This window comes from Oenanthe melanoleuca, chromosome 4 (genome assembly GCF_029582105.1).
Source record: "Oenanthe melanoleuca isolate GR-GAL-2019-014 chromosome 4, OMel1.0, whole genome shotgun sequence".
NCBI lineage: Eukaryota > Metazoa > Chordata > Aves > Passeriformes > Muscicapidae > Oenanthe > Oenanthe melanoleuca.
The window spans coordinates 59,394,769-59,420,683 of NC_079337.1; the positions used below are offsets into that span (position 1 = coordinate 59,394,769).

The window sequence follows — 25,915 nt, forward strand, 5'->3', positions numbered from 1 at the left end:
GGCCTTGGGAAACTCATGGGGATTGCCACACCTCAGATAAGGAAAGATCTGCTCAAGTAGAGGTCACAGACTTCAATTTAGCTCAGAGAAAACCTGTCGTGTAATAAGGATATGGCAAGCAATTAACAAAAGGTATTCATTTCTAAAAGGTCAGGCACTACAAGGGACCTGTCACAGAAAGGACTTCAGAAAGCAAGAGGGAAACTGTACACCCAGTGGTGAGCTGGGATAATGGGATTCATTGTAATAAGGGAAGGTATCCTGGCTGCAACAGAAAAGGTACTGTAACAAGAACCAGCCAGGAAAAAACTAGAACCCAAGCCCAGCATTTTATGGGAGGGAAATCAAAGAAGCAGAACAAGGCAATAAATGTCAGTTGGTCTGGCCAGAAATCGTGGTAGGCATGAGAGTTAGAAAATCTCATTTATATATTTGAATACAGGAAGATTTAAATTACAGTGTGAATTCAACATTTAGGGGATCATGAGTGGTGCAAGAAATATGACAGGCACTACATAGATGCCAAGAAAATTTTGGGGTATTTCTTTTGGGACTAAATTAAGGCATAGAGAAGGTTTTTAAGGGAGGATTCTTCTGTGTGGGCTGATGCTTCATGCACACAAAGAGAGAAAGAGATTACTAAATTTTAATTTATCATTGTTTCATATATATATAATTAAACTGTCTGGATTTTTAATCAATGGAAATTTCAAGTGCTTAAATAGAGATTTAACAGAAGTGTTACCTAAAGAATTAGACAGACTTAAAGGTCCTTCACTGCACTGCTGTCTTCTGAGAAGTTATGCACACATTGTCATAAATCTGCAATCACCAGCTACCTATCACACAAAATTATCAAATGATGATGTGGGTTGGTGCTATCCAGAAAAAAAAAAAGATTCAACCTCTCATGTGTTTTAATTAGAATCAATAAATATAACTTTGAGAGTTTCTTACAAAAAAATAAAATTCAAAACCCCACCCCCATCATCCCCCCCCAGAATGGGACATTTGGAGAGGCAAGAGGCCTGGGTCTGTGTCTAAGAGAACTCATGTGCCTGAAATGCCACACACATAAGCCCAAAGCTGCAAGGCTGGAAACTCCTCAACACATCCAAAGGCAGGGCAAGCTGATTTTTCACTTCCCAGCTGTCCATGGCTGACTGTGGGAAAGCACCTTTGGCTTCCACATGTGGTGGGAACAGCTGTGTGTGCTTGTTCATAGCTTGTGTCCTTTGTGAGTGTGGGTACTGAGTGCTTTACCCAGTGTCACTCAGCAGATCTGAGAAGTTTCCATTTGAAGAGTTCCCTTCCTTGTTTTCCAGGAACAACTCTGTGACCATAGAGACCTTTGTGAATCCTTGTCACATTTGTTGGATACACTCATCCCACAGCCTGGGATGCCTTTCCACAAACCCTGCAGCTCAGTCCAGCTATGGTGATGGCACAACCAGGACAGTTTAGAGATGGCCATGCAGAGACCAGCCTGTGCAAAAAAAGCTGACTACCATCTTCAGATTGGGGCCACCTGAACGAGTGGCAAGGTGAGTTTTACACCAACAGATCCAATAGAGAACCAGGGGTGCCAATTCCTCTTCCTCAGAGGCCCAAGCAGCTGCAAGTCCAACCCTGGTGTTTGCACAGACAGCTCTGCTCAGCTTTGTGAAGGGGAGAGACACTGAAAGTCCTATTTAGGATCTGGACCTCAAATCCCAAGTGAAAAGCCCTGAAGAAGAAACCTGCCCCAGAGGGGAGTGGGGATTTCAGATCATCCTCATCTGCAGCACTGTGTCCTGCACACACACACAGCTCCCAGCACTTTAATCCTTGCCTTCAGCCCACACTGACCATGCCAGAGAACATTCTTCTGCCTGCTATCCAAATCCCATTCTCTGTGAAGGGATGTAGCTGCAAAGCAGCAGGTCAGATCCAAATCCTACTTAAATGCATTCATTTTGATTGATAATCACTGAGGAATTTGTCAACAATGTGGAGTACTGTTCTGAAAGTAAAAAAGAAGTCATAATTGGAAATGTGATGCTCTTACACTTAACCCTGTTCCTAGTAAAGCCCACCAGTAAAACCATTATTGATCTGGGTAGAATAATTTCATCAGCATTCATTTCTTAATTCTGTCAAGTTTTGATCTTAGCAGTTGGCTCATCACAACCAGAAAGTTCAGCCTTTTCCCTGCTTGCCTGAGGTTACAATTTCCCATCATCTGAAATGCAATTATGTCTCTGAGCTCACTTTAATACCAAAAACAAAGCAGATTCTTTTTTTTCTTGGAGCATGTCTAAATTAATGGATATTCTTTATTGCTTAGTTCTACTGTAAGCAGCTCCAAAATCTTAAGAATCAACTTTAAGAAAATCACTGGACTCTATATCTGTTACTGTTCTGCACTCCCTGGCTGCCTGATGATCACTTCTAGCACCTCTACCAGTTACCCAAACCATATTCCTGCCAGTCCCCTCACCTTTAGGGCATTCTTTTTTTGAGAAGCTGTCACTGTGGTGCTGTTTCCTGCCCCCAGGTCTGTAGCACCTGCTGGGTGCACCCTGCTCTGCATCACTCTTCACACTGGCATCTGCTCCATCTGCATCCTCAAACAGGGGAGGGGGACAAGCACATTCCCTGGCTTGGAAATGAGCAAATGTTTGCAACTGGGGAAAAACAGCATAGAAGGAATTTCCACGGCTCATTTGTCTTTCCATTCCTTGGTACAAACAGAGTAATAATAGTAACAATGATGCCTGTTTGTTACAGCAACACCAAAAAGCAGAAGCAAGATAAAATAATACAGAAAGCAGTAGTTCATTTTGCTAGTCAAGTTGCAATGTATCACCCCCAATCATTATTAACATATTTTAATATATATTTTATATTAATTAAAATAATTAATATAATTTACTAATTTTTAGACATTTTTATGTCTAAAATAATTACTTTGAAATATAAAACTGAACTCCTGCTTTTACTTGCTCTGCTTAATTTTGCATTACAAAGGGATTAGCTCTTGTTTTATTGCAATCATAGAGTTAATTTAAATATACATAGATATTGATGTGACTGAAGTCCTGGTGCTAAAGTCACAGTATCTCAAACAGTGCAAATTAGCTATCTTTGGTGACTTTGTCACAGTGTAAGAATTTCTTCTTAGATTCAGTTACACCCATACAAATCTAATTCTGCTTCATTCCTATCAGACACACCAGCATGCTGCTGCCCTTTTCACACTCAGGCTACACAATTCCTGCAATGAATTATTCCTTGACACTGCATTCATAGCAGAAATGTGTTACATTCACACAAACATGACCCCAGAGCCCTCAGCTGCAGTGAAGTAGCTTGCACAGTTCTATTACCAACAGGAACATTTTTGGGGTATCTATACAACATGCTTTTAGATCAAGTTTTGAGTTGCTTAATTTGCAAACCACTACCTCATTCAAACAGCAAATGAGTTCAAGTTCAAAATAAATATTTTGTTCTGAAGCTTTATATTCATCTTTTATAGACAGAAGGGGAAGCAGCAACATCATCTGATAAAATCATGTATTATAAAAAGAAACATATTGTACAGCATTTTCCCCAGGTAATGTACAGAAATGCAATTCAGTGAAGGACAGATGAAAATCCAATGCCAAATTCCACACAAACCTCTCTCTCTTGATTTCAAAGGGGCTGAAATATGAAGTATCTTTATTGTGTCAAGTGAGCAGTAGTGTGGTCAGGAGATCCTGAAGCACACTATTCCCCATCCAGCCTCTGAACCTGGTTAGTTCCTCACATTCTACACAAAACATACAATTAATCTAAAATTGTAGCCCAGGCCTGGTGAACACTGAGACCCTTTACTTCCCTGTGTCTCAAGAGAAGCCTTTATCTCTGTCTCTAACAGAGAGAAGCCTGGCAAGTCACTGCAACGTGGAGCCTGGCAGCCCCTGGGCAGATATAGGTCACTCCTCCTCCTCCTCCTCCCAAGGAAACCAGGAGCTCCATCCACTGCAAGCTGCTCCAATTGCCAATAATCCCACCAGTTCCAGTCTTTAATAACAGCCCCTAAGAGGGCAGTGATGCAGGTGCTGCCCTGTGACCCACATCCCGCTGCAGACAGGGCTGGGCTCTTGGGCCAGCACAGACACAGCTGCCCAAGGAGCCAGCTTGAGCCACAGCACACCAGCACATCCCCTTCTTGTGGCTCTGAGGCTGTTTGAGCCCACAGCCCTCCCACCCCAAGCACTTCCCACACCTGATGGGTTTGGTCTTTGTGCTGACAGCTGCTCTTCAGGACGTTGGGTCTATGTGGAAGCAGGACAAACTGTGCACAGCCAAATCTGGGGACCATGGGATGCAGGGATTGCCCACACACAGCCAGCAAGAGCCCAGTGCAGCCCCACCAAACCCCCACACAGTTTAAGAACAGAGGACAAGCTATGGCCATGAGGTACTGGGCTCACCCAGAGCAGGACAATACCCCATGGCCAGTCTATTTACAACCAGGTCCATTTACTTCTAATCTATTTTCCCACAAATGCTCCTCCCTGACTGCCCTTAACATCTCCTTTTTCCTTTCAATCCTTCTCCTGGGCATCTCCCTTCTCCTGGGCACACAGTTTCTCCAAACATTCCTTCCATCATGTTGTTGGAGGAAGTGTCTCCCTTGCTATTTCCCAGGGCTGGGAGCTCTGCTCACCCTTCCCCACTGCTGACCAGGTACCAAAGGAGCATCCGAGCACAGTCTGGCACTGCTCTACTCCCAGAGCATCACAGAAAAATAAGTTTGCATTAAAGAGAAGCCCAACTTTAGTTTAATGCAACACATTAAACAACAAGTGATCCATGGTACCACAGCACATTTCCAGTGTTTATTTCCAAAACAGAAGATAAACAAAGATAAATCTCCTCCCAGTCCAAATACTCCTAAAGCAAATGATGACTCAGATACCCTTTCTATCACATCCCACTTCTATCACTTGGAGTGACAGCCCTGCTCTCAATGAATTAATGAAGGACAATTCTGCTTTGTAATGAATGAAACCAACATTCTCTTCTGTATGACTTGTTTTTCTGTACTGCTAAGCACTATTATTATCTGGACTTTAAAACTTCTTCATTTTAATAGTGTTTCTGTAGAAACAGGCCTGAATTTCAAAAAGTTATTTTGCTTTTCAAGGTGCTCTCTTAAAATACAGATGTGACTGTAGCACTGAGAGGTACCTAAGGAAAACATAGTCTAATAAAGTTACACTGACCAAGGTGGAAGCAATGAGTATTAATTTCATATTCAAAGCACAATATGCAATTCCATGAAAAGACTGATGGGTTCCACAGGGTATTAAAAAATTATATGATGCAATTGAATTATCCCAGCAATACAGTTTCTTACATAAGAGCTAGGAAAAGCACATAGTAAGGGCTAATGTGTTCAACAAACAGAGAAACAGGAATAATTCCTTAATGCAATCCAATCCTTACCTCTGTAGTAATTTTAGCTACAACTGTCACTGGGGCTGTGGAAAACATGACATCTTGTGGAAATGCTTCTCTCTATGACAACCAACTAGCTCACCCAACCAGTGAGACCTTGGGTGCCAAAAGCAGAAAACTCAATTAGCCACCATGACTTGCAGAAATCCTTAATCTGACCTAGCTTCCAGACTCATTCACTGACAACATTTTTCAAACTGTCAATCACAAATCAGTCCCAACTCTTAAAGTGCCTCTGTTAGCAACATTTGCTGTATCACTAAGCATTAGAAATTCTGCTATCTCAATTTTAGTTCTCTTCCCACGCTGAGCTGAAACGGAGCTGAAAACTCTGGTCTGAATTTCAGTCTGGCACAGAACCATGAATTCCACTTCTGCTCCAAGCCATACAAGCCTGATGAACCCCCATGTCACAGGTTCCCTGCCTGACACCCTGCTGGAGCCCAGGGCAGGCAGGTTTTGCTGCCTTGCATTGCACCACTGAGCTGATAACCACAATGCTTTAATGCACCTTCATATTTCCACAGCACTCTAAGACTGACATGGCATCTTCTCCAGTGGAGCTCTAATCTTCAAAGGAACAAGTTTTCAGCTCTTCCCTCTATGTAAACACGAGCTTTATACAAGCAGAGAGATCAGGTAACAGTTCAGCCTTCCATTGTTTGCTACAGTTTCCTGAAATGCTACTGCCAATAGCAATGCAAATTTTATCAGAAGAGTTAGTAATTCCCAAACAAAATCACTCACTGTATATGAAACAATGTGCAAATATATTCTATTCGAAGCAAAAATGTAATATTTAACTGTTTAAGCATTTCTCTTGGGCAAAAATTAACAATGTGTGGTATTGCATAATAAAAATGAAACATCTTTAATCTCTAGCTTTAAAATTAGGCACTGGAAGAAGAAATTCTCTTTCTGATTATTTTCAAAATGTTACAAACTCTTACTTCCAGATGCTCATTACACAAGTTCAGGATATAACCAAACATTAAATAAATGTGCAAACTGTATCTTTAATGTAGACTCATATCAAAACTTTACAAGCTAAGTGAAAACCAAAAGAAGAAGAAGAAAAACAAAGAAAAAACAACAAAGCTGCCTCTTTTAGGGGAAGATTTGCAAAACAATAGAAAACCCCTCATACAAATACACGGGAACTGCTGGCCAGCACAGATGTGGTACTGAGGAAAGAAAATGATGAGGAGAAACACAAACCTCACCAACTACTATTTTCAATAGTAGAACAACAACAGGTTCTGTAGAGTGGAGAAACAGCAAGAGATCTCTGCCTGATCTTGGGCCTTGCTATCCACACAAAATAGACCTTTCTTCATATTATTTGCTTGAGAAAATATAATTTTGCAAGGAATATCTGCTGTCAATTCTTCCTCTTAACCAAAATAATAAAAACTGCCCCAAGGACTAACCAACCATTTTGGGAAAAAAATTAGTAATACTGTGTCATTCTACAATTGACATCTAAAAATACAGGATTTCTTATTTATAAATATTCTTTTGTCAAGATAGTGTCATGGAGGTTTTCTATACCTAATATAATATTATCTTGATTTAGAAATACATCAGTAACACAAGGCCTCTTCAGAAAGCAGCACAATCCCTGGACCTCTAATTCAAGAATGTTTTCTACTGCACTTCACAAATCGCTTCTTTTAAACCTTTATTTAACTTCCTTTCCAAATGCAGGTCAAATCTGCCACCCCATTCCTGCCTCCCCATTACTGACAGTCTGCTAGGGTGGTGCAATCAACACTTATTTAGAAATTGATTAGGTTAATTTCTGCTGTGAGCTCCACTTGGCATCAGGTAAGGGTAAAGGAAAATTGCTGCAAGTCATCTCTCTGTGCTCCAGACAGCAGCCCAAGTGTCCAACTCCACAGCACTACAGCAGCAGTCCCCAAAGATGCTCCAGCAGACTGAAAGAGTTCCCATTTCCACATTTGGTCTGTTAATAATTACCAGCAATTGGAAAAAGACAGAAAATAAACTCATCATTATCACTCTGAAACCTACTGAGATGGAGTTTTCCATTTATTTTTTTATGTCCTCTTTTCAATCAGTGAGATTACATTTGTACAAAGGTTGAATTATAACAATGACTTGAAAGTTTATTATTCTACTCACACAGTAAGATTTAATTAATTTTATTTAAAGTACTGATCCAAACCTTTCAAACACATTCAGACCTACTCAAAAGCCTTAATACTTATATGCTAAACCTCAACTTTGGCACATATAAATCCATTTATTGGTTGTATGATTAGGTATGGACATAATTAGAAAATTTAATAAAAGAAAGTTTGCTTTTTTAAACTTGAAATTGCTCTGTCTTTAAATATGAGCTCCTTTTTCTCAGTATGTTTTGCTATCATTTTACAGACAGTTTTATACTACTGAGATTATACCTCTCTGATCTAGGAATTTCTTATATATTTTACATTCACTCAAAAAGAAAATAATGGTCCCAGAATTCAACTTTAAATCAAGACAAAAATTGGCCTAGCTGTACTAACAACATATAAAATTATAATGAGAAGCTGCATACTCTGCTGTGCAGCAAATCCACAGACTATTAGAAATTTATTCTCAGGTCAGCTGTACAAGAGATTAGATCTTTTAATTATCTGTCACAGAATGGGAGTTAGGAGCCTCGAATCCATTCAGCTGTTCAGTTTGTGACCTCTGGAAATAAATCTGACCTCTTACAAAGCCCATGTAAGCACCACACACACTCTGAGGCACAGCTTTGGTTTTGAAGGCACCATGCAACTCTGTACTTCAGAATAACTGAGCTTCCATTGCAAATGTGTGTGAGCCTGTGTTTTTTGGAAGTGCTGCACAGGAGTCCCAGGAGCATTGTCTTGCTGTCCTGCTTTAGCTTTAAATGTAATTTCAATCATGCCAAAGTCAAATTTAGCACTCCCACGCGCTAAATTTAGAACCAGAATAATTTTGGTTGGAAGGCACCTCTGGAGGTCATTCAGTCCAGCCTCCTCCTCTGCACAGATCCCACCAGATCAGGTTGCCCAGGGCCTCATCCTGTCCAAATCTCAAACCTCCAGGGATGTAAGGCTGCCTCCTGCCCTGCTCCAATGCTCTACAATCCTCTCAGGAATTTTGTTTCCTCTTGTACCTAACCAGAACCTGCCATGGGTTGATTCCTGTCCTTCTCCATGCACCTGAGCAGAGCTGGGTCCATCCTCTCTCCAGCCCAGCAGTGGGACATGAGGACACTGATGCTCTCCCCCAGGCTCCCAAAGGATCCTGGTTCCTGCAGAGCCCCCTGCACCTCCAGCCTCTGCCCATCCAGCCTGCCCACAGCCCAGCTCCACTTCTTCCCAGAGCCAGAACCTGCCACAACAGCAAAGCAGATCTCTCTAAAATCCCCCTCCAACATGAACACCACCACAGGTCAGTGAGGACACAAATTTTAAGCAGGGTGGCTAAAATTAGCCTTCCAAACCCATATTTTGTATCATTTGAAAGCTGACCCAGGGTTCAGTGCTGCTGAGCACCTTTAACTCACAGCATCTTGCCCATCCAGGCTTTTTTACACAGCCACATTCCATCACAGTATCATGTATCATAAGTAACAATGGAAAACTTTTCTATCTGAATCTTCCATAAGGGAACTGAGGGGGCTGTCAACATTTCTCCTCTGAACATGTAGCTTTAGACCACTGGATTCTAAAACAATAGCAACTAATATTACACTCATGTTTAAATGGCTAAATAAATGCCTTTTTTATAGATGCAAATGCCATAATTAATCCATTGTCCCACAGCGTTATCACTCACAACAAATATGTAGATTTGCAGCAGCCTAACCCAAAGACTAACCCTATAAACCAAATATTAGATATTAGTGACCTTGGTGAACCCACCATCAAAAATTCACAGCAGAGGTAGAGCAGCCAAACAGTTTTTAAATCTATGCACAGACCAAACATAGAAAGAAACCAAGGCAGTTTACAAAGTAACACATTCAACACTACAATTTGCCTTAGAAGTAGAGATTTTGTTGAGACCATAAATACCAATCCCACCCAACAACATATCCTCAGGATCACAGGCATTACTGCACAGGCATCCAGTTTCCAGCCTCTGCACCCTGCCCAGGTTCCTTGCAATTTAAAGAACAGGCAATGTGATTAACACTGCTAATCTGGCTGCACTGTGAATTTTGGCTGACTCTTCCATATGGGAGCTCTGGGAGTTTTGACTGCAATATAAGAAGTATTGTTAAGCCTCAAAGTTCTATCACAGCCTTGAAATACTTGTTGTTTTAAATTAAGTACCATCCCTCAGAGATATGTCACTGTGCAGCAATCTGTTCTTGAGTTTTTTATTAGATTAATTTGGCTCTAGTTGTCATAGTTGCAGAAAAAGGTTAAAAGTTTTTAACATTCTGGAAAGTCTTCTCATCCCTTTACAGTACGAACAACATAAAAAACATGCAAATGGTAAAAAAGAGGCTCCAATTTCTTTTCCAGTTTATGATTATGGATGACAGTGCTTGTGATTTTGCCCTTAATGCTCTTGTGTATGTACACAGCCTAATTTATAGATCTCAGGGATATGCACAAGGTTTTGGTTTCTGTTTGTATACTGTCTAGTAAATCGATGATACTGTAGTATTTTTTCTAAAAATACAAAATATTTGTATGTATTTTTTTATAAGTTCTAGAGATACACACCTTGCTTTGAAGAAAGAACACCAATCACATGAGTTTTGGCTGAAGTAACCTTCCCAGGGTGTTGGGAAGAGCTGACAGGGCAGTTCCACTCACCAGTACAGCCCCAAGGAAAGGAAAAAACATTCAGGAAAAGAGGAGACAAAAGAAAAATAGTACCACAGCAAGTGATATTCCTCTTGGAAACAGCAGAAATGGCCTCTTGGTTCCACTCACTGATTTTATGGATGTGGTGGGGGAAACAGTGCAGAGGCAACAATGCCCACAGCTGAACATCTTGTACCAAACCAAGGCAGGGGCCAAAAGCATCTCACCAACACGGCTGGTACCAAGGATCCAGAACTGGCCCCAGTCCATCACTTGGAGCAATCCTGAGCTGCTGGATCCATCTGTGTATCTTCTGCTATAATACTTTGTTTTCCAGCCCCTAGGCAACTGACAGAGCAGATGTCACTGAAATGAATTAATGTATTAAGCTGCTATTTGTTTAATTCTGATGTGGAAAATGTGTGACACTCTAAATAGTTTAGTATGTTAATGTACCACTGCAGCAACCTACAATAACCTTTTATCATTCCATTTTAGACTTATTTGCTTGCTTTACTTTAAATCGTAATTAAAATATGTTTACTTGCTTCCTTTTAAGTGTACTTACTCTTAACTTCACCTCCAGTTTCCTCAAGCTGAATAAACAAACTATTATCACAAATAAACATTTAACGTCCTAAGATATTTTATTTACAAGTTATTGCATTAAATTACATAAGACAGACAGAGATAAAACTTCCAGTATAATATATTCCATTAACAATCTGCAGCACAATAATTCATAAATGAGGGGGCTCTGAGGGTTTAAGGAATAACTGATTAATTTCTGTGTCTGCATAAGAAAGCTGACTAAAACTATAATTGCAATGTATCTCTGAGTAATAGTTTTAAAATCTGAAATCTAAATATTCTTATTTGAATCAAACTTTTCCAAAAAATATTCTTCAGAATTTTAATTCTAAGGTAAGAGTAGATTTTAATAACTACAGAATGAAGTTTTATTTTGTATAAAAATACATAGTTCCTTATGCTTCAACTGGATTATACATGATAGTACAGCTAGTCTTGAACCTGAACATTATTAATCCCAAAAACTTTTAAGGAATAAATTTTAGAATCATTTTTAAAACATTATGATGAGCAGTACAAATGAGGAATTCCAAGCTGTAAAGATGAACGCTGCACATTTCAAACTGAAGGAGCAATATGAAGTCTCCTGAACTTTTCTGTGCATTCACAAGAGATGTTGCAGAGCCTTATTAACCTGACAAACTCCAAGCATGTATTAGTAAAAATAATCCTCTAGCATGTAGCTGCAGCCCTTTGATAAGTCAGCATCCCTTGCATTAGCTATTCTGGCTCCTTGAGACTCTGGGCACAAGTAAGACACATTTAGTTTGCCAGTGCCTTACCTTGTTGACCTGGGTTAGGCACTGCTCTGACAGACCTTTCCTACAGGCAGAGCTCTGAAAAAATCCTCACCAACATCTTAAACTGCAATGCAAAATCAAAATGGTGCAGTGCAGTTTTTAAAATACAGCTTCTGAAACATGCTTCCATGCTTGCACACCCAGTTAAGGGATAATGCTGTATACACAGAGGAATCCCTGCAAAGAAACACCTGCCTGCCTTTTCCTGTACAGCAGGCTCATCTGGCTTGATGGTGGGCAAGCACTCCTCCCTGAGCCTGCAGTGGCCCATTGCACAATGGTGCAGGTACAGCCCACTGAGAGACTCCTCTGGAACAAGGCCAATGGCATCAAAAGCTTCTAACAACAAAAAAGCTGGAAGGAGAGTGTTCAGCAACCTGTGCTGGTCCCCAGCAGGCACCCCTGGTGTGGCCTCTGCTCCTCCTCTCCTTGGAATAGCTCTCATTATACAAATGCTCTGCCCCCCACAATTAAATTATACCAGCAGTGGCACTTCTGCAATGATGAAATGATCAAAACCTGCCGACACAGAGAGGAACACAGGAATCTGCTGCTGCCAAACAGAGAGCAAGAGGGCACAATCAACACAGCTCACTTTGGTCACACTCTTTTAAAATGGACTTGGTTGTCCCAATGCCTTTTGAAGAGGATTGCCATGTGTGGCTTGGAGCAGGTTTATCTAGACAAACATACTCAGTAAAGAAGCTTGACTCAGTACCAGCCTTGGAACTGAACTAATCTTCATCCCAACAATTCAGCTCTCAGGTCACTGGGGATACAGAAGCTGACATGTGCTATCAGTGTGACCTGGAATGGGTCACAGATATTTTCTAAATTCCCTACTGAATCCATGTGATTGCAACTGATGAAAGCTGCAGGAATTGAAAAATTGGAAAGTTGCCTCAAACCCCAGCTCCTTTACCCAGCTGGGAAAGGGAGATGGGTGAGCAGAGAGAAACCCAGAGCCTTTCCACTTTGCTGCACTTATCCATAACAATGGCCTTTGGGGAAATACTAACTTAAGCCTGCCTCTAGAGGAAAAAGCTGCACGTTATCTCTTTGCCACGTTATGCCACCTTTAAAGAGGTTTAAAGAACTGGCAAGTGACAGTGACAGCTGCTGGCAGGGGTCTGCTGGGACAGGCTGCACAGATTCCTTGGTGGGGCTGCACACTCACAGCTTGGGTGCCAGCACATGCTGCCTTTTCCTAGCATGCAAAAATAAAGTTTAAAAAAAAAAACCAAAAACTTTTTCCAGGGTTAGGTTCTAGGAATTTTTTTTAAGTATTTTACATGTGAAGTTTTATCTGATGGGTGACATCAGCTGCAATCTTGGTTTCTTTTTGCAATGAAAACTCCTCATGGATATGATCCAGAGAGAAACAAAAATCAAGGGCAGGGATATTTAGGCTGCCAGAGGCATGAAGGCAGCAGCAGGAAACTGGCTTTGTTGCAGTTGGTTTTCTCAAGCCCAACTCTTCCCTCCCTCCTTGAGCCACTGGACAAGCTAAGGACCAGACATTATTTTCAAAACTTACAGAAAGATGACAAACAAATTAACCTTTCATTTTCCTTTCTTACATCTACAGACAAATGTCAGCCCTTCATGCCAATGCCAAAAATAACCCAAAATACATTAAGTCTTACACATGTAAAGTCAGAGTGACCTAACAGAAGGAACATTTAATTCAGACTGGTATTTCAGACTCTTCTTGTCTTGACTAATCCTATCCAAGTCACAAATCTCTTCCCAGTTCTGCATGCACAAGAAAATCCCCTTCACTTGGGAGGGATTTGCAGTCAATTGACAAAAAATACTTTAGAAAGCTAAATACATTTACAAAAATATGGGCACCAGCATAGTATCACGAAATTCTACCAAACAGAACCTGACATCAGAGAACATAAATGTGACACATTCTGCCAAAAAAGGTAAGATCACAAAAAAGAGGTTCCTGCAATATATGGCAAATTTTTCCTAAAGATGTTATCTTTTAGTTTGGGATTAAAAATAGTACAACTGTTTATCTTAACACAAAGCAAGAGACAACATCTCCTTCCAACAATTCACAAACTATATGAACTGCAGTCAGTAAAAATACAGGGAATAATATAACAGCAATTCTCATAATAATTACATTATTTGTATTTTAAAATTTTCAATCATTTACTCCATTATTGCTTTCTTTAAGCCATACCATTTCAGGATGCTTACAGAGAAGTATGCAATAAAAAGTTGAAATAAATGGATAAAAAGAGATTTTAACACAGACAGTGAGATTCAAGAGCCATGTTGGAAGCAGCCTAGAGACAGGAAGGAGTGGAACACGTAGGGTGACTTTTTTATGAGTCAGTACCATGGATTTGTGGATGTGCAGCTCCCACTGCCCACCCAAAGTGCTCCCTCCCCACTGCTCCAGTGCTACAGAGCTGCCAAGGTGAAATGCCAGGCAGCCTGTGACCCATGTTGATTCTTTATGGTACCAATAATATCAATGCAATGGAAATAATCTCCACATAATATTTTTTTCCACAGCACAGTTACAATGATTTCCCTTCACAGAGGCTATCCAAATTTCAGTCCTTTGCCTTCCAGCACAAAGAGACATAATTTGCCTTCCAGATCCACAGCACAGAGCCACAAGGCAAGCTAAGGGTAGGAATCTCTTTAAAATGTCAAGGTTTGTTGTTTACCCACTGTTAAGGTCTCTCTGAGCAACAATGGATGAGCAACTCCTTGAAACAGAGTCACAGGTTCACTTCAGGAAAAAAGAAAACTATTTTTTTATTGCAAAAATGTAAAGCAGTACAACATTTTAAAAGCACACAGTATAACTAGCTCAGAAATGGACTACCAGGAGAAGTGACAGGTTCAACACCTTTCACTGTCTTGAAAGAACACACTTGGCTTTTGCAAGCAACTCAGTGTTGGGATACATGAGTGAAAACAACCACTTCTACAGAGAAGGAGGAGAGGATTAGATGTTTTAGCTACTGAATTTGACCCATAACTTAGACAATGTCTTAAAAATAGTTTATGCAAGTAACTAGAATTAAAGATGGAACTCAGACTGAAATATTTGTGCTTTTTGATGCCCACAGTGCAAACAGCTATACTGAAAGCATCCACCACTCTAATAAATACATAATTACTGACCATATAAAATACATGTATGATAGCAAAATTACTAGGATGGAAACTGGGACTGCCTCCAATATATAGGATTTCTATAAATTTCCAAAAATACTATTTACCCTTGTATTTAGAAAAGGTCTGAGAAGCTTTATCTTTCTAATTCTTAGCAGGACAGGTAAGTCAAGCATCCAACCAACATTGTGGCAGCTTCTGACAGCTTCAGCTTAACAGCCAGGCTTCTTCTGCCAACTTAAATTTGCAGCTCGTGCTGTTTGCTGCTTTCTAAAATAGGCACAACTATGGCACACTTCTAGATCTATGTAGACCTTCTGTGCTTCAGAGACAAGACACAGAAAGCTCAGCAGAGCATTCCCTCAGAGCTGGCAGCACTCCCCTAATGTCAATCTCAAACTTCACAGGACACAGCCTGAGCTGTTCCCATCAAAAGTCAGCTTTGACCTTGGGAAAAAACTCAGGCGTATCACAAGTTAAAATTATAGATCTATGGAAAGAAATGCAGAACATGCCTCTTGCTTCAGCAGTTTTTCTGAAAATTTATCACATGACTTCAGACCAGAAAGATGATTTAACCCTAAAGTTTAGCAGTAATGGAAGTTAAGAGTTCTCAGAACGACCTAGGCTTTAGTCTTAGGTCAAATCCTATTAATAATATAACAACCAAATCTACAGCTACCCAATCAGAGGGTAGCTCTAATAAGATATAAATAGAACTTTGTTAAGCTGGTTTTCTGCATTCAATGAAATTTAGGCCACACTACCAAAAAGAAGCTAAAAGTCATCATCTGAGGTGATGATCCCTTAGTACCATCTTGAAAAACATACAAGACCAAGATGGACATAGCCACTGTCATCCTCAGTTCCCAGGTCAGGACAATGGGCACAGCTGGAAACAAACTGCTGGGCCACACAGGCATTCAATCCAAGCTGGTACAGTCTAATGATCTCAAATAATGACAATAAATGTCAGCAAACTGAAGCACAATCTATTGTGTTTTATCATTACTAAAGGTCCCATGGCTCATACAGACTGAAGCCATAAAGAAGATGCTAGAAAAGCTTTGGTTATGCTCTCACTGACAACACATTAGGCAATCTGTGAGATGGTTGTTACCTTAGTTTGGTACCATGAAAAGCTGTGGCTGTTAGAACAAAGATGCTGAAATGATTGCACCTAATTCTGTACAAAGGCACATAAATAAATGCCCTGGTTTCAAAGAGACAAAGCACTGCAGTTCACAGTGATCCCACCCATGGGTGATGGCACTCAGAATTTCTCAAAGTCTCAGCAGTGGAGAAGTCAGGCTTTCACACATCCCAGCTGAGGAGGGGTTCTGCAGCTGCACATACATAACCCCCAGCACAGGTCTGCATCTTTAGGCAATTGTTCAACAGATTTGTGATACATAAACCCTGTTTCTCCATGGGGTCTGGTTCAGGAAAGCTTACCAACCCTCATAGCATGCAGCTGACACTAGTTTTTCTCCATTTTTCCAAGGCAGGAATGAGCCATCAAAACATGTCCAGGAAGACTGGTTGGTAAATGGCCACAAAAAACATTCAAGATTAATCTGCCTGTGGATCTCTGTAGCAGCACAACAGATGCTCTGCAGTTATGGTTAAGGATGGTTTCAAATACCCACCATCAACTCTGGACCAGATGCCCAGAGATCCAGCTGAATGCAGGTCAAACTTCAGTTTGGCAAGTGCTGGAACAACCTGGCCTATTAAATTTTGAAAATCTCAGAGGCTGGAGATTTCATAGCCCCTCTGCCACCCTTCTTGGTTCAAACACTTCCACTGGGATTTCACTTTTCCTTGCAAACATGCACAAACTCCTCCTGCTCCCCCATCTGACTGTTGCTTCTTGCTCTTTTTCTGTGCCTTTGTGAGAGGAGCTTGGCTTCACCTCTCCTTCACCCACTCGTCAGGGGGTTGAAAAACACAATTCAACTCCCCTCTATCTTGTCTCCTCTTCTCCAGGTGGATCCAGAGCAGAGCTCTCCAGTCCCTCTCCCTGCCTGCCACACTCCCAGGAGTGCACAGCAGCTTCTCCCACCTGCTCACTGCACCAGCCCTGGTAGATCCACTCTACTCACCAAGTGGGTGGGAACATCACAGAACAACACTAACATCACTGTTAGTCATGGGGGGGTCAGTGCAGAACTCTCCTCCCTTCTCACACTCTTCACCCATCACCTGCACCCAGGACTGTCTGTCACACACAGCACAGCACAGGGCTTGGTCTGAGCAGGGCAGGAGCTGCTGAGCAAGCCGAGGCTCAGAGCACAGCAGGGTGTCTGCCCTGCAGTTGGCAGCCAGGTTAGCAGGAGAACAGGAGCATATGTGCCAGCCACAGGGAGAGGTGCAGAGCCAGCCCAGCCGGGGCACAGACACAGCCCAGCTGCTCCCCTCTGCCTCCTGCCCCTCGGTATTTGGCTGCACACCCCTTTCCATTCCCATCGTCCTCCCACAAAGGGTAAGAGTGGCAACACTATTTCCATGGCTTCCTTTGGTGTCGGTTCACAATTGTACGTGTGACCTTAACGATTAGATCCTCTGTATCTGTGCTGCATCTGAACTGTAACCAAGCGATTGCCTATCTGCACGGCCAAAGGAAAACCGCAGAAAACCCGACAAGGCTCACAAAGCCAAGCTTCCCAGCTGAACTTAATAGAATATCCTCAGCGGGCTCTTACAAGGTAAAGAACAGAAAAAGCCTGTCTGACTCGCAGGTCCCAGCTGAGTTTGCAATACCAAGAACACCAACATGAAAAAAGAGGGGAAGAACTTGTAAATAGAGCACAGCAGACAAAAACAAAAAGGAAACTGTAAAAAGTATGACTTTCATGACTTTTAGAGCAATCACACTATTTTAAACTACAACATTTATAGCAATCTAGGATTTATAAATGTACCTCAGTAAACTCTCTTGACAGAGATAAAACTAAGTCCAGAACAAAACAAAGTGGCCTCTGATCAAGAACTCTCCAAAGGAATCCCTGCATACAAGGCTGCCCATTCATTCTCTGCTCATCAGAGAAGATCCCAGTATATATTTAGATATCAACTAGTAAACTGCCTTATGAATCACTTCTGAAATTCCCTTTATCCTAAGTCATATACTCTATGTCATATAATCTCTAAGTCATATACTTAGGAGGAGGAGGAGCAAATGACCTATTTTTTAAAGTGACAAGAACTCTTGCCTGACACTTATGCAGAACAGGTTCTGTGGCTTTTTCTTCATATGATATGAACCAAACTTTAACTCTTACTTCACCATGAATTTTACCATACAAACAGTATCACAGCAATTCAATCTTATTTTGCCAGTGCCTGAAACAGACTTGAAGAAACACAACTACTGAGTGCTAATTGCTCTCCTTTTGTACACCATACCCTGCTATTCCACTCCATAAACCAATACAGGTGAGGGATTTTTTTTTCCCACTGAAGTGCAAATGAACTTGGCAAAAGGGAAAAGGAAGAACCAAGTTTCATCCTCTTCTGAAGTATGACAGTGCCTCATGCTAGAAATTGCTAGAAATGAACTGACAGAAGAGGTACTTGAAAACTTCCCAAGGATGCTGTATTTGTGAGCAGCTACTATGCAGTAACAACCAAGATTACACATTTGTTCTTCATAGCCACCATGAGGAGCAACTGCAAGCTGTTACTGTTTCACAATGACAGCATTACTTAAACCTAAAAATAACAGTTTCTAAGTAGAAAGAAAACAACCTGTATTTAAGAACATTGAAGTATTTTCAAAACATCACTAGTGATCTCCTGCAATTCAGGAATGTGTATTTTTCTCGGTCAACTGCATTTAGACTTTGTTTTCTTTCATCTACAGACCAAGAAACTTTTCCTATAAGATCAGGGAGATTCTTCAAAATACAGTTAATGATCAATTTGACTAATGCCAGTAGAAGGATTTGATTTTACAGAGAAAGGGGAAAAAAATTGCTCCTAAAGCTACAGAAATATTCACTGAACAAAGTTTTTATTCATCTCACATTTCTCATCTGGAAATGGAAAAATAAATAACCATGCTTCATGCAGAACAATACTCCACTAGATTTCAGTGCATGAAGATCAACTAATAAGCTGTGAAAAAAAACATTCCAGTGTTTCAGATGGTAACAGTTGTGGACCTTGACACGCTGCTAATGGATCTTGACACAGGGAATATTCTAAATGCAGAAAAGTCTGCCTTAAGGTTATATTTAAGCATGCAGAGAGCAAGCCAGCAAATTGTCCAATAATCTCCAAGGCCCATGAACCACCCTCCATCTGATGCTGGGCTTGTGCTGCCTGGGCCCCCTTTCATCCTGGCACTTCCAGAGCTCTCTTTCTTACAGCCCCATGCAGCACAAGCCCTTTTAACACAAAGATGCTTTACTCATTATTATTGATGGGTGCTTGGTTGGAGAACCCAAGGTCCAAAGGTGAGTTAATGGCACCAGCAAACCCTACAGGACTGGAAAATGCAGCAGACAGCTTACAATTAACAGTCAGTCCACTGCTAAAGCCTTAATTTGTGTAGTGTAGAGGAGAATTGTTTGTCAAATCAAGCAAAACTAAAATCAGGATTTCTTCACTTCTCCTTGAATGTTGGCCATCCCAATGCACAGAAGAGATAAAATTTCTTACCTTAGTAGCCACACTTGTATTTCTCAATCTTCTCTACATTTCTTAGCCCTCTATGTTTTTATGTCAAAGATAATTGGTGATTAAGTACACAAGCAATAATGTTCTGAGGAGTAAAACTGAAAGCAGAGTACATGGTACTGCAGATGTGAACAGCCCAGAAGGGTGCTCAGCACTGGACAGAGCTGCACTTAAAACAGGCAAGTGGGCAAGAAGGAGACCTCCCTCAGAAAACCAAATATCTGGATTTTGTTAAGCAAAACTAGCCACCTTCCACAGCTGGGCTGCAGCACTTGGTCCAATAGGATACAGGATGTCCTGCAGTCAGGAGCTACCAGCTGATGTGACATCACCTGAGAATCTCTTCTGACCTACTTCACCCTCTCCTAACTGTGCTGGGTGTTTCCACCATCCAAGAACATGCTGCCATTTAAAATATACATACACTGAGCTGAAACCATTTTCTTAAGAGTTGTGAAGAATCCCCCAAAACTAATCCCAAGATACAGCTTCCTGTTTTTCACAGTCTAATAAACAGAATCTTTGCAATTCAACCTCAGAGGAAGAAAACACCATCAGGAGATATATGTCATTGCTTATTTTTTCAGGGAAACTTGGCTAAAATGGCAATGAAATTAAGTAATTCTGCTTTTGTTTAATTTGAAACATGTAGGATTGCATTTTATAAGGTGAACACATTCATTAGCTGGCAAACTCCAAAGCAAGTTGATCTCCTGGTGCTCCTGCTAGTAATTCAATGCTCAGAAAGAAGGGCTGAAAGAAAAATGCTGTATAAAATAAGTATAAAATATAGCACAGTCTGAAACAATCATAACTACTGTCTCTAGGGAGGATTCTTATCAGCATAGTTGCATGTGAACTTTGAAAAGGAATTAATCATCTCCAAGCTGAGCTGGACCCTGTGTGACCAAACTGAGTAACCTCTTTTGTAACCAGAGCCACTACATTCCTGCCCCATTTGGGCTGTGACACTCAATTTGCTGCTCTCTGATCCATGCAACCAAATTGTCCCTTTAATATAATAGTTTAAAGACTAAATAGCTGTGTGAATTTGTGTCATGACATTTAATTTAATCTAATCTAACTCACCTAGTATGTAATTAGCTCTGTGATTCCCTTTTTTGCACTTAAATGGTAGACATCATGCTACCCTATTTCTGAGAATTGAGGAGAACCTCATTTTCACAATCTCAAATACTTAACCTATTCTGTTCTTCTTGCTATGATTTCAAGATGGCAAATAACTGAATTATTAGACTGAAAACCCTATTATAAACTCTTAAAATACCTTTAGTATCCTAGAAGCACAACTGTTTCACGTAAATCTCCCAGTACAAAAAACTATGAATAGGCTCTTTCTTAGAAATAGTTTGAGACAAGATCAGTGGTAAGTATATAGAAGGCAGCTGGAGAAAATCATGTGTGGAAAAATCTAATTACAACATATGTAATAATGCACCTGAGCTGTGTTGTACTACACCATGATCATGTGCTTTCTAGATTTAAAATTATAGCATGAGTCTTCAGTCCATTAATTAGGACAATGGCTCAATGCATGTACTATTAAACAGTTTCAAATGGTATTACCTACATCAATATATTAGAAGCTACACTATGTTTATCAAATACAAGCATTTCTATGTCTAATGGCAAATATTATGGTTAAAGTGGCAAAGCAGTATCACAGCACTGCCTGAGACCCTCTTGAAATAGACATTGCTGCCTTGGTGCAAGAGGGGACACAGACTGAGCAAAAGTTTCTGAAGCAATAAGGCAGATCCACATGGTTTGCTCCATCTCAAGAGGAAAAAAACATCGGGGATTTTTCCTACATTACCAAACTATGCAGAAATTAATTGGATCTTGTGTGGGGCCGATTTTAACACCCCACTGCACCCTTGTTTTCCTTGCAGAACCAGAAATATCTTTCTGTTACAGTAAACAGCAAACTTTAAGTTAAAGCCTTTCCATAGTAATTTTAGTTGAAATCTTTTGGGAACAGCAATTTTAGACAAACCGTGGCATTGAACTTGTTGTACAATACTTGTCCCATCGTGTTAATGGAAAATTTCCATTGATTTTACTGAGTAGATATGGGCTTCTCACATTTAATTTATCATGAGAATTGACTGCAGGTTGTTTACACAGCCCAGACAGACACACAAAATCAAAATCTGGAAAGATCAAAGCTAACCGTAAACCTAAAACCAAAACTCCTAAAACTGCCAGTTATTCTTTTAAATGAGACATAAGAACTCTCAGGGTTTTTTCCACTCCCTTTTTTCCCAGGATGTTATTTTTATCTTGGCACTGTTCATTTTTGCTATTTAATTTACACCGTGTTTGGAGCAATTACTGAGAGAGAATTGTGTCAAGTCTCCTCTGCACTTACTCCTTTGTTGGGTTTATAGCTTTAGAATCTATTTAATTGATATCTAAAATATTACAGAGAGAAAAATTTGGACTTTAATATTTCCTGTACCAGGCTCAGTTCTACCACAATAGAATTTAAGCATTTCCCAGAGTTTCATGTTCTTCAGTTCAAAATCAGAGCCAGGCGACCATGGAAAGGATTCTGTACTGGCATTTCACCAGTGCCAAAGGAGATGTTACCATCCCTCTGAACTACCTCAGTGCTAATTAAAGACAAGAGACAGATTTGGGATTTCTATCAAACACCCTGCAACACCTGCTGTGCTCTCACCTGCACACCTGCCTTGGCTCTTCCACAGAGAGCATGGACGTGCTGGCAGGACATGTTTCACCCACAGACCGTGTGAGAACGTGGACAAGCAGCACACATGAAAGCACTTACACCACCAACAAACAGGAGGAAATGCCAGACTAGGTTTTCAGCTGAAACCTGCAGCAGGTGCGTGACCCCAGGTCACTCACTGTCCCAGCCGGGAGCTCGTTCTCTCTGTTTGCACCAGGCTTCCCTCTGGCTGGTGCGAGGATGTGCTATGATTAAGCATGTTGACATACACAGTCACCACATAATTGTAGCTATTCAGCCTCTCCCTGTTGTTGTGATAGAGCGTATATTTAGCACTACAGCTCCCCTCAGAAACGAAATACACAACCAACTCCCACAGTCCCCTCTCCTCTGTGCACAGCCCTGCATTTGCCTGTAATATTTTGCCATCAGCTGTGCTCTGAAGTAACCACCCTCTGCCGACACACAACGCAGATGAATACTGAAATCGCTAAAAAATACAGTTTCAAGTCAGTTCTCAAATCCTGCATATATCACAGGATAAATTACTTTAGTATTGCCCTGGGCAACTGTATTCCTCCGGGCGGCAATCCTAGCTTGGGCTCCGCTGCACATCCTCAATATCCACCTTCTTTATCACCACAGTATCTCGACCAGCAGAAAAGGCCGGGCTTTTAACCCAAATGTCCCCGCCTGAAAATCTGTGTGCTCCCACCCGGGATGATGCCACCGATGCCACCAACGCCACCGGCTGCGGGGCTGGCGAGACCGCCGAGCGCTGGGTACCAGCGGGGGATGGACACGGGGCGGCCGAGCCGCGGCCGGTCCGGCCCGATCTGCGGGGCTCCGGCCGGGGCTCGGGGCTCCGGTCCGTCCTGCGGGGCTCGCAGAGTCCGCAGGGTCCGCAGCCCCTCCCGCCCGGCAGCGCCCGAGGCTGCGGCAGCTCCCCCCGCGACAGGCGCGCACACAGATTCTCGTATTTTCGGGTGGTTTTAGGTGAGCAATTTTTACCCCGAGCTGGGCAGCGGCAAAGGTGTCCCAAAACACGGGGGTCCCGGCCGCCCCCCGCGCCCGCCTACCTGTGCCGGTGCTCATGGCGCGCAGGACGAGGCGCCGCCGCCGCCGCCCGTCCCCAGCGCCGCTCCAGCCCCGCTCCAGCCCCGCTCCAGCCCCGCCCGCCGCGCAGCGGGGCCGCGCTCCGCCCCGCGCAGGTGCCGGCACCGCAGTCCCGGCCCGGCCCGGCCCGGCCCGGCTCGGCTCGGCTCGGCACGGCGGCACCTTGGGAAGTGTAGGCAGCCCCGCGCCGCCGCCCGCGGACTACATCCCCCTCCGTGCCTTGCTGCGGCCGGGGGCGGCTCCGGCCCCGCCGCCGCTGCGGGCAGAGCTGCTGCGCTCCCCCCGCCCCGCAGAAACTTCTCCCCCGCTCTGGGCTGGAGCCGCAGCCCGCTCCCACCTGTCCGGCCTGCCTCGCCCTGCGGCTGGGATCTCCCTCTGCGTTTTCCCGTCCCGCTGTGCTCGGCTGGCGGTGAGGAGCACAGGTGCTCCGCTTGTCCCCGGAGCGCCCCGGCGGTGACCAGGAGGATGCTTGCGCTGTGCTCAGCGCAGCCCAGGCTCCCCGGCAGCGCTGCACCGCACCGGAGGTGCTGGCAGCAAGTCCGGGCGTTCAGCAGGGCAAAGCTGTGCTTTCTGGATAAGGTGAACTTTAACCAGTCCTTTGGATTGGAAAGTACAAGGACACACAATTACTGTTAAAGCCATTTGTTTATTAAGTACCGATTTATTCAGTATTTCATCAACCTGAAAACCTATTTTATTTCTGTGAGAATTAATGGGATTCTTTTAAAAAAAACAAACATCTGTTTCAACAAATACACAAGCAGCCAGCGTGGTTGCATAAACATGTTGTACTGCACAGCTGCTCTGATGCTGATTTCAGACTGGGCTCAGGGCAGCTTGGGGTTACAGTAACAGCGTGAGGAAATGGGACGTGAAGACTCGATTTGCATTAGTATCAGTCTGTTGATTACTCTCTACTCCACTGACAGTTGCCTAAAAGTAATATCTTAATTAACAGTTGTAAGCATAAAACCTACACAGCTTTCCCAACCTACACCTGAAACTGAAGAGAGATGAGCTCTGCAGCAGTGCTTACACTTCACACTTTGATAGAGATTCATGGTCCTTGGCCCTGTGTAGGGATAGCAGTACCTTATGTACTGATGTGCATGGCCCCTGGACCTAATCACTGCCACCAGGAAAGAATGTGGACCTGCAATACAGGATCAGACAATCCAAACAAGTAACATCCCATTCCCATAGCCCCCATCAGTGAGTATCTGCTGAGGGGATTTCCTGAGCCTGATGTGTGTTCTTTGCTTAGAAGAACCTTCTGTGGATTTTCTTCTGTTGTCTTGTCCAGTTGTAGCTTGTTGTCCAGCATCCTGTGAAGGGAATTTCACAGCCAAACTGTCTGGTGTGAAGGACTATCTGCTGTTTTTTTGAGCCTGCCTTTTGCTGGTTTTACTTGATACCTGCTCATTCTAGTACTATAAGAGAAAACAAACATATAATTCCCTGTTCACTTTCTTTGTGTCATTTATGAATTTGCACTGCTCTATCAGATTCCACCCTTCACTCCTACTCTGGTTAGTCACTCCTTAAAATGGGTGACTTGTTACTTCAGTACCATGCTGTTATCTGTCACTTTTTGTCATTTGTTCTGGAGTTTTATTGTTTGATTATCAACTTTGGCTTTAATCATGAAGTGTCTTTGTATATAATAATCACCATGAGTTCAAGGCAATCTCTGAGTGATGCTAGTGATACAAACCCTGTGGCTATGCATAAGTGTTGCATTAAAAGCTAAATTAGACAGAGCTCTTGTCTTGAACATGGTGGGTGTGCAATCTATATTGGAGGCAATGAAAAGGAAACTGCCTTGGGCTTGAAGGCTGTTAAAAGATAGTTTGACCCTTCAGCTGGGTGGCAGTGCAAGAGGAGCATGCATGCTTAAGCCTTTCATAATTTATTGCAATGAGAACCCCAGGGCCATAAGAGGTTTTTAGAAGTGTTCCCTACAAGTAATTGAGACAACTTAAAGGTCGAGGTTGCTACACCGATGCCCAAAGTGCCCACATGATGCCATATCTTAGGGAACACTGTGAGAAACAGGCCATGGCCTTCAAATTTCCCCTTGTTTAGGGTAATGCCACCTGCCACAAGCTTGATTAAAAGCTCTTATGAACCACTGGAAAAATCAGTCTGCTTCTGGTGAGATCCCATTACTCCAACCAATGAAAAAGGGAGTAATCAGCACTTAAAAGGTCTCCTGTCTAAAAAAGATCTCCAGGTTTAGCCAGGAAAAGCTCTGCTTCAATGACTTTTGGAGATAGTTCAGTATCATGATGACACAGATGATACAAGCATTCCTTGGGAAGAGGTCACATCTCAGTGCATGAGTGGTCTTTGGCAAAAATAGTTGCCAGAGTTTATTATGAATTCAGTTGGCTTTGATGTTATCCTTGCTCTCCAGAAAGACATTGTCTTTTTCTCTGAGAAGCTGGCCTTGAAAGGGTTTATAGCAAAAGTGTGGTGAAACTCTTGGCTTCACAGTCAAAGTGAAACCATCCAGAAAGAGTTGCCAAGAAGTCTTTTACTAAACAATTTAAACTGAGCACCCAGTC

At 42.2% G+C, this 25,915-nt stretch overlaps 1 protein-coding gene across 6 annotated transcripts in view; it reads right to left on the reverse strand.

Annotated features, from left to right (window-relative positions):
- The window catches only part of ABLIM2 (actin binding LIM protein family member 2), a 122,979-nt gene extending 99,563 nt beyond the window's left edge, over positions 1-23,416 (reverse strand). For all 6 annotated transcript variants that reach the window (XM_056489115.1, XM_056489114.1, XM_056489109.1 and 3 more), the window contains exon 1: positions 23,312-23,416. In XM_056489115.1, the coding sequence (XP_056345090.1) occupies positions 23,312-23,327 (16 nt within the window). In that variant the 5' untranslated portion in view covers positions 23,328-23,416. The remainder of the gene's footprint in view (positions 1-23,311) is intronic.
- Positions 23,417-25,915: the final 2,499 nt, after the last annotated feature.